The sequence below is a fragment of the Solanum lycopersicum genome, chromosome 1 (genome assembly GCF_036512215.1).
Source record: "Solanum lycopersicum chromosome 1, SLM_r2.1".
Lineage (NCBI taxonomy): Eukaryota > Viridiplantae > Streptophyta > Magnoliopsida > Solanales > Solanaceae > Solanum > Solanum lycopersicum.
The window spans coordinates 78,318,725-78,333,698 of record NC_090800.1 but is presented as its reverse complement, the minus strand read 5'-3'; the positions used below and the strand labels follow the sequence as shown (position 1 = coordinate 78,333,698).

The 14,974-nt window shown below is 33.6% G+C and overlaps 2 protein-coding genes across 2 annotated transcripts; both read right to left on the bottom strand.

The window, feature by feature from the left end:
- Nucleotides 1-333: 333 nt before the first annotated feature.
- On the bottom strand, nt 334-5,711 carry LOC101253530 (probable glycosyltransferase STELLO1). Its single transcript, XM_004229605.5, has 3 exons — nt 3,610-5,711; nt 1,214-1,340; nt 334-1,137 (listed from the first exon to the last, which is right to left on the bottom strand). Exons 1-3 carry the CDS (start codon nt 5,295-5,297, stop codon nt 670-672), a joined length of 2,283 nt encoding a protein of 760 aa, XP_004229653.1. The 5' UTR covers nt 5,298-5,711; the 3' UTR covers nt 334-669.
- Nucleotides 5,712-8,917: 3,206 nt separating this feature from the next.
- Nucleotides 8,918-14,653, bottom strand: LOC101253022 (polyamine oxidase 1). Its single transcript, XM_004229603.5, has 10 exons — nt 14,495-14,653; nt 14,078-14,327; nt 13,865-13,993; nt 13,721-13,782; nt 13,449-13,603; nt 12,265-12,408; nt 11,275-11,424; nt 9,796-10,050; nt 9,609-9,690; nt 8,918-9,512 (listed from the first exon to the last, which is right to left on the bottom strand). Exons 1-10 carry the CDS (start codon nt 14,544-14,546, stop codon nt 9,298-9,300), a joined length of 1,494 nt encoding a protein of 497 aa, XP_004229651.1. The 5' UTR covers nt 14,547-14,653; the 3' UTR covers nt 8,918-9,297.
- Nucleotides 14,654-14,974: the final 321 nt, after the last annotated feature.

The window sequence follows — 14,974 nt, the reverse complement described above, 5'->3', positions numbered from 1 at the left end:
TTATTACCATCAACCACTGATATTAAAAAGAGAGCTATAGTTTTCATGGGACACCCCAGTCTTTAGCAGTATCCAAATCTAGGAAGTTGGTGAATACAACCTGCTGTGAACAGCTTTTCCTACTACAAATCCATCAACTTTCATTGTCCTACAATCATGCAACTCAGTCATTTACTGCATACATTCTTGACTGTTCATGTTACCTGGAAGGTTCATCAATGGAACATCTTTACTACAATGTCAGTTTCTGATTTCTATCTCCTCTAATAAGAAATGTTAGTATATTATTCAGACAATTGTACATGAGTTTAACCATACAAATGCATACACATATTTTGCACAACAATTGTCTCTAATATCAACTAATTCCCACAATCCACAAAAGATATAAAAAAGAAAAAATGAATCAACTAAGGTTGTACATCAATTGTCAAGGTGTATCAGGTGGATGACAAACAGAGGAATAAGCAGTTGTTATAAGAATACACACTTGAATGACTGATAGAAAGTGCTTAAAAGCCATCTCTGAAAAAAGAGCTACAAGATTCACTATACACTCTACCTTTTTTCTTTTTCCTCCAAGGTGGGAATGAGCAGTTGGAAGAGTAACTCTATTGTACATGATGTTATGTTCTACAACTTCTAATATTTTCACAATAACATGAGATCTTAAACCAATTCCATCAGCAAAGGGTCACCTGCTGCCATGAGTCTTATCAACTTTATAAATTCAGATTCAGTGGAAACAGCCAATGGGTGCACAGCTGGTACTTGAGCAGAATACAGTTTCAACGAATTGGTAGATGATGCTCCTGTCTTATAAACCATTTTATTCAGCAAGGTATCAAAATTCTGAGGTAAATCCATGGCCATGAAGAACATAGGTACAGCAATTTTCTGGTGTATATCAAGATCACCGACTAAGTCTACTAGATCAACAAAGTCCTGAACGAAACGTCGAGGAACATAGAACACCTCAGAGCCGCACAAGGCGATGCTCTGGTCAGTTGGACCACTCTCCTTGTAGTTGACTTGGAGGTGAACGGGCATTGTGCCTACCACTTTCTTCACCAATTCTGCTTGCTTTAGGAACCATGAAGAGTCCTTTCCGTTGATCATGTTTCGAGATGTAGGCACCTGATTCAATTGATTGTAGGATGAATATTTTGCTTTTTTGAGATAATTGAATTTCATGATGTGAATGGTATATTACCTTATTGGCGATCCACAACTTAGATTTGTCTGCTTGCAGAAGGTTCCAGTAGTTCAAAATGGTATTGTCCTGTAGGAAGAGAAATCCATCTGTGCTATTGAATCTTTCAAATATCCTTGGGAGATACCTAAGAGACGATTTGAGTGTCAGAAACAAATATACAAACCGACTCCTTCAACATATAACCAATCAACTTTTACAAAGCAACAGACAAGTTCAAAGTAACAATTGTATTAAACATGTCTTACCACAGAGTGTGACCAGTTGCGGGCAGAAGTTCCACAATATGAATTACCACAAAAAGGATTTATACAGTTATAGACTGATCCCCTATTGTTGATAAAACAAAACAAAATACATAGTTCCATTTGCTATAAATATTTATGAGATGAATCAACATTATCAAATCGGATCGTCAGTGCTTTTGTTGCATGATATGAGCTTAATCTTGATGAATTAGGAATTATTGTACAAATATTAATGCACATCTCGAGTTAGGGAGTAAACTTTTAATTGCCTGGTAGGTATTTCATAGGTCAGGGTATCCAGCTACAGACTATATATATGTGTAGGCTGTAGCATTACTCCATAATCATCATGCCATCTGTATATCTACTAAATGATGCCAATTCCACCTATCTCCGTTCCATTAAAATTTCATACCCATCAAATTTCTGTTAATCTCACTAAAGTTATGGCAACACGAATCTATAAGTCTTACATCTCTTTGAGTTCTTTTTTCCAGTGCAGTCGTTTACTGTCTTTGAAGTTTTTCAAAAGATAGCTATAACTTGAGACCTTTCATTTCAACATGCTACCAGAAGTTATTTTCTGCTCTCTGTAACACCCTTTCTTAATACATACTACTGGAAGATGATATTCTTTCCTAGTGGTTGACTAGAGGCTAGAGCATATTTTTTAATTGATAATTTACAGCTTTCTATGTGAATAGAAGTTAAGGACAAAGGAGGTCAATGTTCTTACTTCCGACGCTGGGAGGAGTCCAGGCTAACTATTCAAGTAAAAGGGAGGTGAAAAGTCAAATGTAAACATCATGCTTGGAGGCAAAGTTATTTGTAACATATTTCCAAGAGATAATTAACAAGTGGAAGATGAGACAGTAGGAGAATGAGATTTCCATGGACGAGCACATTCCCTACAACTATTTCGATCTCACTACAGTCAATCAATAGTAGAAGTATGAAGATGTACCCTAGAAAGTGAGTTATTACATTAGTGGAGGTAAGGCAGAATAGTTGCACTACAAGGATATTTTTTAGAAGAAGAGTGGTAGTCAGGAACATTAGATTGGATTTTGGTGCCTAAAGGTAGACAACTCAAATATCTAGTCTCAATATACAAAGACAGTGGCATGACATGAGGACATATCACATAAAATGTGGTTCAAACGGAGAAGTGCTACAGGAGTGATATGAGATGTGAAGATGCCTAACAAAGTGAAAGACGTTATATATAACGATTGTGAGACCAGTAATGTTACATGAAAATTTGGCCTGAGAGGCCCATATCCACAAGATAAGTGTCATAGGACACAAATGTTGGATCTATGGTTACATAAAATTAGACAAGATTAGAAATCATCACATTGGACAGTTGGTATCTGTAACACACCTACAAGGATAACAAGAGATTATTTAGCCATCTTTGTGTACACTTCTAATGCACCAGCCTACAGGTACCATACTATGATGATTGAAGAAGATAGTAGAGGAAGGTTGTCCCAAAAGATCAACAATATCTCAGAATCATTACATACCTAGTGAACAATAGAACACAATGGAAGCAAAGGATCCATACTTGTTATATTTATGTTAAGTCTGGTGTTTTGAGAAGTTCAAATGTTCTGTTTAGACTGATAGATTATACATCAATGCAGGGAACATAAGTGAAAGATTTATAGAACTTAAAAGGGTAAGATTTGGAGAAACTCTAATTTTAGGTAACCCCTCATTTGTCTCATAAATAAGAATAACCTAGTATAGGAATGAAATGATTCCAAATAGAGCAAAAGGTACATAGACAATTGATTTAATGAGTTAAGAGGTAGTTGATTGATTCGTCCAATAGCTTGAGGGATAAACTTTTTTCAATTTAAGGAAACATGACAACTATACTTGGACAAACCAAAAGAGAGAAAAGCAAAAAAAAAATAAAATCCTGTGAGGACATATGCTTTAGGATGTCAAAATGTATGCATCAGAAAATTATGTGGACATAGAAAATGTGCTGCAAAATGACGGGAAGTAATACTTTGTGTTCCCCATATTCTTGAGAAAACATTCCATTAGATGGTAATACTAATTACTACTTTTTAAATTCAAACAAGGTATAAGTACACTCGCTGTTTAATGAAAAGATTGATGACGTATACTCACTTGTATACTTGATCCAACTGTCCTTGGTCAACAGCAAGATCTGCATCAGCTTGTGTTGACAGAATAACCACAGTTTTGAACACCCTGCCATATAACAATCTCCATTCTAATGCAGTTTGTTGCACGGGCCCAGTGACAAACATAACTAGCACAACATTGCCAAAATTCTTCCTCCACCTTATCAAGTTCCCGATTTCATAATTCACTGTACCTGATTCCTCAACCCCGAGATGTACAGAAGGTAGTTTTCGGGGGACGAATTCCTTTTTATCTCCACGTTGAACAGTTGCCTTTTGCAGATCCAATTGTACTGCCAGAAGTCTTGGCTGCTGATACCCTACAGCAGCCAAGTCATGCAACCATGCAGCTGTAAATTTGACATCATTCTCGTTCCAAAACCCCTCAAGTGCCATTGTATGGCTCAATTCTAAGATTTTCTCATACAGCCCTTGTTTTTCAGATCTCCAAGAAACTAAAAATTTGATCAAGCGACCCACATTTACATGCAAATCTTTTTCCTCTGAAAATGGGTATGCTTCAACTTTGTCATCTCTGTGTACCGAAGGAGGATATACCACAACAAATCCACCGATTTCCCACAACAAACGTTGTGCCCAGTAACCTCTTAAGACATCAGAAGCCATGGTGCTCACTGACACTGGAAGCATCAATGACCAAAATGCATTATAGTGAAACAACGTGTTGAATGAATTGATTGGCACCATTAGACTTTGAGGCAATGCCACTTTTGGGGCATGTTCATCGAATATAATATCAAGTGCTTCTGATCCAACCTTCCTTGTAGAATAAAAAACCGAATCAACATCAGGTAGCCCATTTGATATTCCCTGTTGTATGTACTGTCGTCCTCCAGACACTTCAGTATAGAACTCTTCATGATTTACAAAACCAACACTTTCCAGTGGCAATCCTCTAGGCCAAACTGACCTTTGTCCAAAATGTATATAAGGATTGACAACAGTCTTATTCTCAATCTCAAGACTATACTGCAAAATCCTTTGCTGCTTAGCAGCGGCACCATCCAACTCCAAATCAAAATGTTTCCCAAGATCCCCACCAATCACTTCCCCACGATCATCAGCATCATATATTCTCTTCGCACCATGTTGGATTGCAAAAAGATACCCCACACTCTTCCTCACATAAGAATCATAAGGAAGGAAATCTGTTACCCTAAACCCCAAACTCGCTTGTTGTTCCAGAGAAAGATATATAGCACCTTTCAAGTTCCAATCTTTCGGGGTTCTCGAATTGCCTATTGCAAGAACTTGCCAACCCTTTAACCTAACAAGACTCTGTAGTGGACCAGATGGGTAATCTGATACAGACACAATAATCCACTGCTCCGAATGAAACGACGAAAAGGGAGAGGACTTATCTACAATCGGCTGTACTGAATCAAGATCAAGTTTTGGTAACTTTGGTTTCTGAGGCTGGCTTTGGTGGGAATTTTGGAAGCATAGGACTGTGGTGGGTACACTAGAGGTACGTAAGTAGAACAGGGCTGCCACACTAATAGTCAACAACGAAACCACAAATAGTTTAACATAGTTCTCAGATACCCATGTGGAAAAATCAAGATTTTTAGTCTCAGAATAGTGTGAAACTTTGTGTTTCATAAAAAGGGGTTTTGAGGGTTTAGGAGATGAATGATCTTGGACCATCATTATATATACTATTTTCTGAAATGGGTATTAGATTTAAAGCTCATTAACACTACACCCTCTTCTTCTTCTCCAAATCAAATCATAGAAGAACAAAAACACAAGATTTGCTACTACTTTCAACTTGAACTGATGAAATTAAAAAGTATACAATGTGATCTAAGACTGTGCGTCTTACCTTTGTAGTGTAAAGGGGTTCTTGAGCTTGAATCGCAGATTCACTCAACAGGGTAGACAGACACACCGACAGTTTTGTTTGTTTGTTACACGCGTCTGAATCGGCGGCGCGTGAGACTCTTAACTTTACTTATTTAGTTTTCTATGGGTAGCTGGTTATCAATCAATGTCACTATTGCAACAACTATAGTTTTTATTAGGGAAAAACTTTTTCATTTGGACTTGATATACCATCGTTATAAAAGTAGCTCATATATGCCCTTATCGTTATACAAACGGTTCACATATACCTGTGTCGTTACAAAATGGCCCACATATATTCTTCATTTAACGGAAGTTAAAAAAATTAGTTTTAAATTTATATTTATTATTTCTAATTTTTTTAAAAAAATTATTTAGGGGTATATATTATTCTTCTATCAAAGTTCAAGGTATATTTTAATTTTTTTCATACATAAATTATTTTTTGACTTCTTTTGTTATAATTATTTGAATTTCTTATTCTTATTTTGTTTTTTTTCTTTCATTCCTTAGTTTAAAGAATAAAAAATTAAACTATTTTTTTGTGTGTATTTTAATTTAATTTCGTATTTGAAGAAAAAATTTGATCATCTACAATAAGTTTTACAAGAACATTAGTGAAACAAAAATAAATTTGATTATTAAAATAATAATTATAAATTAGTCATTGAAAAAAAAATATGTTTGACGAGGATTAAATTTACTCATATGAGATTATATTTTTTAGAAAAAAATAATAAAAATTTAGATTAAAATTATTATTATTTTCACCGTTAGAGGAAAAAGGTACATGTGAGCCATTTGTTTACAAGTAGGGGTATACATGAGTCACTTTCATAACAAGGGGTATATTAGCTCTAAATGACAAAGTTGAGGGGTATATCAGACACTTTTCCCTTTTTATTATAATTAAAAAGTGAGTAAAAGATATGTCGAGTTATTGTAAATGGTATATAGATATTTTTTATTATAACGGACATAATATGTTATAATTTTATCCACATATTTGATATTTATTAATTATCGAATTGACGAATAAAATTGTGTCATGTGTCCCTGTTTAGTCTACCATTAAAGTAAAGGACATATATGTTTTTTACTTTTTGGACGGCAGAGACACTAATGCCTTTAAAGTATGACGGAGGGTATCTGCGTATAATTACGATAGTTTAGGGGTATATTTGCTTTTTTTCCCTAAATTAAAAATGAAAAAGATTCAAATATGTTATCGAACTTAGATAAAGATTTATTTATGTGATTTGTTAAAAGTTTAGCTCATTTATGTCATTTTCGTTTGAGAAAAGGTTCATTCATATTATTATTTGTTAACTCAAATGACATAGATGAGTCACAAATTTTAATTGGTGGTATAGATCGGCATTTTCTCGAAGTTTGATGACATATTTGAACTTTTTATCCTTTTTTAAATGATTAATTAATGACATGACCAAATCATAATTTATCACATATCAAATTTTCTTTTGCGAAAATGAACTTCTTTTCAGTTATAAATAATGACATTGATAAGTCTTTTCTCAAATGAAAATTGCATAAATGAGCAAAATTTTTAAATTATAATAGAAATAAGTCATTTCTCAATTTTTGATGATATATTGACTTTTCACTCGCTAAAAAGATTAGAGGTGTGCAAAATCGAACCGAAAAAATGTAATTGGGTTATTGAATTTTTAATGGGTTTATTAAAAAAAAAAGGTTGTTGGTTTATTGGTTCAGTTCCAATTTTTATATAGGGTAAACTGACCATCCAATAAGATGATAATAATTTATCACTTTCCCCTTTCTAAATATTAAATATTAATAATCTAATATATAACTAGGTAGAATAACTACATCAAATTATTAATACTCTACTCACTTCACACTAGACCGCTTTTCTAGTCTTTATTATTTACTCAAAACCAAAAGACTAAAGTAAGAATTCGCAATTGTAGCTATTTGATTATAGTTCTAGTTTGTAATTGTAGGTTGTAGATTTTGCAAGTTTGTAAAGGACGGTAATTGATTAACATCATAAATTTCATACTATCTTTTGGCGATTACATGTAATTATAACCTTTGTATTATATATTCTCTTATAGATACAATTTCTTATTATCTTTATTGTTTCACTATTACAAAACATTAAGAGAAGTGAAAAGTCATATAATATTTTATGGACATTTTTTTATTGGGTAAATTGAAAATCAAAGCGATAATTATCAAAAATCGATGAAAAGCATCTTCTTGAGTTGTTATTGGGTTAGCATATTTAAAAATTAAATATTAATTAACCAAATCAATAATATATAAAATCGAACCGAACCGAACCGATCAATACACAAATTCCAGCTTACAAGTTGTAAGACACAAACTTTTTTCTTTAATAATATGGACATTTTTTGTTTATAATAAAAGTGTGTCATATTGGTGGTAAATCAATTTCAAACAACTACTCCAATAATAATTGGCCACCGGATTAAGAAGTTGTAAGCGATCGGAATAATTTTATCAAATTATTCTTATTAAATATTTCCTTCATTTTAAAATAAGTAAATTATTGAGTCTTATTTTATAGTTTAAAATAAGTAAACTATTCAAAGTTCAAGAAAGTTATTGAATTATTTTTCCATTTTGCCTCTCATTTTTATCTTTTAGAGATAATTTCAAGGGAGTTAATTAACCATATTTATGATTATACTTTGAAGTAATTATATTTTCAAGAATACTTTGAAAATATCTCAAATGGCAAAAGTGAAGAGTGATGTGAGGCCAGCCAAAGGGGTTTCTATATAACTTTTACAACTCAAACTATTTTATTTGAGAGTGAAAGTATTTTTTTTTTTTGCATCATCCGGGATTACCAGTCTCGATTGAAAAGTTTTTCAACTTTCAAATTAGGATTTTTCGAGCACACAAATTGATTTTATTTAAATAAGAAGGTAGTTTGGTTAATTCTAAGAATGTCGAATGAAGCAATAACAAGGATTGTGTTCGATGGTCAATTGTGTTGTAGCTGGTAAAGGCTACTTCACTATTGGTCAAGAACTAATACCTTATTATAAGCTCTAGTTCTATCCTGATATCAGTTATCCTTGTCAGAATTGAAAAGATAAATCTTTACGTCCAACCCCCAAGCCCGATTAGTTTGGTCCAATGGGGGAGATTGGAAGGTATTTTTTTATGTCCTAAACTTTCCTTTTATTAAGCATGTATTGCCTTAACAATTCACTTATTTTAAAATAGAGGAAGTACAAGTCATTTAAACACTGAAAAAATAAATACTACTGTAGTTATTTAATAGTAACGATAAAACAAAAACAAAATAATAAATTATTCATTGATTTTATCATAACATCTCAAAACATTAAAATCAGACGAGTAAAGTCTAAAGGTGGACGGAGGTAGTATAGTTGGAGAGACAACCAAAAAAACAAAGTTAGGTTTGGACTTTTGATATACAAACTTGAGGATTACATTAGGAATAATAATCATCAATTGAAAACATGGTCAGTCGTCTTATTACTTAATTTTCATGTGTTAAATATCATTAATACTGCATCATACCTCTCTATGACTTTACTCCTAATAACAATTGTATGTATCTGCAATGAAGAATTTCAGAATGAATATCCTGGAAACTACCCTATATCCTTCTCTCAAGTTTCTTTGCTCCTTTTTTCTGTTAATAGAACAAAGGACTCGTACCGTCTTTTTGTCAGACCTCCAGCAAATCGAGTTTATCCGTGGTTGGATGGATAGCAACATATGTCAGCGTAAATTTTATCCAGCAGAGGTTCACTTAGTCTCATAAGATAGCCTCTGGAAGTCCCAATTTGCTGTTACTAAGGAAGAGTTGTCGCGGAATATCACATTTGTGGAGACTTGATACAGTCTCAGCTTGTGTCAGTGTCAAAGAGCCTGTTAATGCTAGCAATGGTTCTAACAGAAACGCTTGACTCTCATTCTTCCTTCCATCATCCCTTCGCATTTTCTCAAGTAAAGCGTTGCTAGTGTCTATACCTGTGTAAAATAGTCATATGCCAGGTAACATATGAAATCGTGTTTTTTGTCCAATTGATAGTTGCCTATAGAATCTTTTTTTATCGTTGAACTAACCTGAAAGGTAACCTCCATGGACATAGCCACTAAATTTTTCACTTGTGTGTTCTCCTGTGAAAAATATCCGCCCCACTGGTTCCTGATGAAAGAAAGAAAGTCATTGCAACAAGAGCATTATATGGGGTAATATCATGGACGCTGTAAAATTACTATTGCCGAGTGAGAAAAGAAGAAGACTGCTAACCTTAATATCATGGACGAGTTGATGATTTGCATATATGGGGTAATTACTGTAGCTACCACGCTGGAACCGGTTATTCCACCAACGTGGGACTAATATGTCGGTGGCATCAGGAATGTCGGGCCCAAACATGTTTCTTAACACTTCCATTGCTTCTCTTAATGTGTCTTGATCAGATTGAGCTTCCACACGTTTTGACTCACCATTTGTCAGGGTTACCACCAGCATATTGGATCCCGGATAAGCATTTTCCATGTGCTGATGACATGAAAACAGATCAACATTAGCAAAAAGCTAGGAGCAGTTCTTGAGCACATAATGATGACTAGATGATGCATTCAGCAGCCATAATAAATAGCACAAATGAAAAGGTCCTCCATATAAAGCTAGTTGAAAAGGTTTCAAATGAAAAAACAGAAATCTGAAGTTGATGCAAGCGTAATGTTGTATCCTCTCGATGAGACATCTTACGATAAATAGTTGGTGGTCAAGTTTTATTGGCAGCTCCAACATGAGGCATTCGTAAAAAGAGTAGCATTTTATGTTGTATGTATGTACGCAGAAGCAAAAATTATGATCAGATGAGTGTACAATTGTATAACGAAGAAATTTCTTCGTGTCTAATCAATAGATAAACACAAGTTAAGCACTATACTGATGTTCACATAAGGAAGTAATGCTCAGGAACAACATTGTGCATCAGAAGGACCGACATCATTTTTAAACTCATCAAGAACCTCTGAGGTAACTGAATGTAATCTTACAGATGAACACATTTAGATAATTTGAGCTACCCCATCAATAGTAAGGATTACGCCACAGAAAAGTAATTGTGGAACTGTAAAGCTAATGCAAACACATTATACTATATATTAGAAATACTGAGGAATGTAATTCTGATGACCCTGATACAATGGAATTCTGTGATAGCAAAGTCAAGTGCCTGGTAGTAGATTAAACAAGTGTCTGCAAATTTCTCCAGATTCATTAAGATGCACGTGCCCCGCACGTACAGATCCAGGATTACTTGATGTTAATAAAATGTTAAAGTACCTAATGTGTGTGGGCCACATCATCACAAGTAATGACAAAATTGCATATTATATTAGCTAAAGCACAGTTCAGATCATCAATTTCCTGCGTTAATCCATTTGTTATACAGACATATTACGGCTGTCACACATGGTCTTGTCTTATTAGGAAATATACATAGAATGAGCTTGACATCAATGTCCAGATTCCAAATGGTGATTAAATATATGGAAATAATAGACTATAATAAGAAAAGATGCTTGAAGCAAAGCTGCAAAGTCACCCTACTAACTGAGCCCCTTGTAGTAATTTTAAGGCAGTCATTTTTGTTGCGAAGTAGCCCTCAATCAATGTGAGATGAAGAAGTTGTCATTGCAAGTAATGAACTAAAAGAATGCAGCAATATGCATTAAAAAGATACACAAGATTTTGATAACAAATTGTGCAAACCTGCCAGAACGTATAGTAGCCTCTTCGCTCGTGAGCATAGATGAAGAACTCCTTTTCAGGTTCACAAGGCCAGAACTTGTTAGGGAACTTGAGAAAGATCTTTGTATAAACCATCACGTCCAAGTTTCTGACGGCTTCCATCTTCCATCTCTGTTTCAGTTAATACAAATAAGAGCTTAATTTAAAAATTAGTGTGAAGCTGATCATATCAAGTTTATTTGAAACGGTAGTAAGATAACTAATTGACCTTTCGATTACAAGAGAGATTTCTATGCACACTAAAAACAAATAAAGTTACAATTATATCATTGATTTAGACATTGACAACTACTACTTTTGAAGTTTTTCTACACTTTGCATCAATTTAACCTTATTTAATCAAATAAAAAAAAACCCGCCAATTATTTATTTTAATTAGCCACAACTACGAATTGCCATTTCTAATTAACTTGAATGATAAAGCAACATCACTATCTACATTCTTTAATATATTGGTAGGTTTTACTCCACTAAGTAAAAACAAAAATAATAAAATTAGGAAATGGTCCAATTTGAAAAGAAGCTGTATATATCAACTGCACATTACAGTTGAAGCAGTCCATACCAATTAAATCATGAGTGGAGATCATTTTAAATAAGCAAGTCGAGAAATTAATGTGGGTAGTTCAATGTCTAGAAATGGTGACCTCTTGAGTATTTAATATCTATCCCATAGGTTCAGAATCTCAATAATTTGCAGGTGACCAACTTTAGATCGTCTAACAGGAAACAGGGGACCCCTCCCCATATTAAATCCTAGCCATAAGCCTCAACCTATTACACTACTACATTATTGTAGTGTAATAAGTGCGATACACTTTTTGTGAACATCAAACACTCAAGATCTCTCCATGTGCACGTGAACCAAATATCTATCATTCAATCCACATTATACGTGTTGTTATTATCGATTAGAAATTAAAATATTAAATTTAGTTGAACGAGACGAACCGGTAAAGAGGGTGAGAATGAAATGAGGTCGCTTTGGAGAACGCCAATGCTAACAGACAAAATGACATAATTGGCTTCGTAAAGGGAACCATCTTCTGTTGTCACCAAGACGCCGTTTCTCGAGTGCTGCACTTCCCGAACAACCTGCCCCAATTCCGTGAATTGTGAATTTACTATCATAAATGCACTACACAAACAAACACAGTGGCCTAGACACCCCTAAAAAGGACAAAAAACCAATCTCATCCACAAAAATCTCCACTAAGTCAAAACTAAAAAATATGAATCAGTTGGCTAGCCAGTGTAGCTGGTGGCTAGACTCCTCTTTGCTACATTTAGTGGATCTTTGGACCCACCTTTGATTGCATTTATGTAAAAGTGACATTTTCTAAAGGGACGAAAATGAAACAACACATTCAATAAAAAATAAAATAGGTAAAAAAGATTTTTTTTCTCTTTTTTAATTTATCAAAATAGACAAGTAATTCAGAATAGAGAAAATATAATAATACTCTTTCTATCACATTTCACGTGACACAGTTTAACTTAGTACAGTATTTTAAAAAAAAATGATAACCTTTGAAATTTGTGATTATAAAAAATGCTTAGCAAGTTAAATTACTTTTAATTATACTAAGTACGTCACTTGAAATGACAAGGTGGGAGTATAATATGTTTGAATAGGAAAGTTCTCTTTTTATAGTACCCCATTATAATGATGAGAAACAAGTCTTTTTTGTCATTTTATTAAACTCTTATCATCATATCAAAAAATAATAATATTAATTTGGTATGAATCGAAAATTACTATCATTAGGTTATTTGTTTTCATTTTTCCATGACTTTTTACTAATCTTGATTTATGCCATCTTCCAATTACTAACCGTCACGAATTACTTTCACAAGTGATGAAAATCTCTTTTAACAATTACTCCATACTCTTATCACTACTTGCTTTTCCTGTTTTGCTTAGTAAAGCAAAGATTTTTCAATTATAAAGATAAAAAGTAATTGTAAAAAATGTCCTTTTCTGGAGACTCTTAGTGGGTCATCAATCAATCTTAACAGACCCAAAAAAAGAAATGAAAAATTACACCATGCAATAATAAAATAAAATTTTAAATCTTATCGGTATTATTCATCATCATAATAAATTGACCAATCAAGAGTAAAATATAAATTACCGTATTGAGCTTGAGTCGACTGTCCATAATTTTACCCTCACAGGTGAAAAGAAAATTTTCTGCCATTTTATAAAGCAAATGTTCATATCCTCTTTCATCAGCAACCAGAAATTCTCTTTCACCAAAATCTACATAGGTTGATATTGGCTCAACTTCTGTAAAATTCAAAACCTCTTTTGTAAAAAAATTGCATTCCTAATTGCATCGCGTGCGCGATTATTTTCTTAAGAAAATAACACAAAATACGAGGAATCGATAACTGAAAAATTGACCTGCCATTTCAAAATCATGAAGAATGAAATCAATCGCCAGCTCTATTGGTGTTTTTGGAGTTCTGCAGCAAAAATAATCGAAAATGTCAATTTTTTGTTTAAAAAAAACAGAGTATTGTTGTATTGAGTAATTGTGGATCATACGACGGCGTTTCAGCTGCATCGTCGGTGTCTTCATTGTGATTTCCTTCTTGGCTTCTGAGTTTCTGAATTGCTGAGTCCACCGCTTTCTTATACGAGTCCGCCGCTATTCCACTCGGAAAAATCTTCCCACTGTAACACGAAAAAAATAAAAAATAAAATAAAATTAGTTGATATACAACTCGAAAATAACAATTTACAGTAACTTTCCCGAACCTGTGATCGTAGATATTGTAACGAGCATTACTGTAATCGGAGAAGCATGTTCGGAGATTAGACTGAAGAGCAAGTTCCCATACAGGATTAGATTGTTTACCGCCGACACCGGCGATCCAACCGGCACCGAGTTCCGCCGCTACTCCGCCGAATTCCTCTTTCCTTATCCTACCGCCTATCTTATCAGCCGCCTCCAATATCACCACATCATCCACTCCATTCTCCGATAACACCTTCGCCGCCGTTAATCCTACATAAAATTGATCCACACATACAATAAATTTCAAATCGAAATTCACATTTCTCTCCAGTGAATGCTGAAGCATGTGTAAGCAGAAGCAGATCCAGAATTCAGATTTGACAAGTAAGTAGTATTTTTTCGCATATATTTGTACTAAAATGTCGGTGATTAATTACCTGAGATTCCGGCTCCGACGATGATCACAGAGGACCGACGGGGAGTTTCCATGAAAGATGAAGCAGAGAGTGTGTAAAATGTTTGAGTTTTTTAGAAGAGAGATGATAATAGGAGAAGAAATAGCGGGAGGCGGTTTTTATAGTTTGGTTTCAACAGAATATTAGGGGAACGCCGCTCTCTATTTCCCTTTTTTTTTTTTTAATTTTACTCTATACTACTTTTTACTGTATTAAGAATTATCCTATAAAAAAAAGTCTTGCTAATTTTATTAAACTTTAAAATAATTCATTAATTTTGAACTTCTCAACAGTTCACTTATTAAGCTACTCATATTTAATAATAGTAGAGTGATGGCCTCTACTTAAATAGATATAGTATTATTAATATTCTAATTTTATTTTATTAATAATAAAATTTATTCATACGATATTGATGAACAAATCTGAATTATATAATTCTCACGATATTTCTATCGAGAA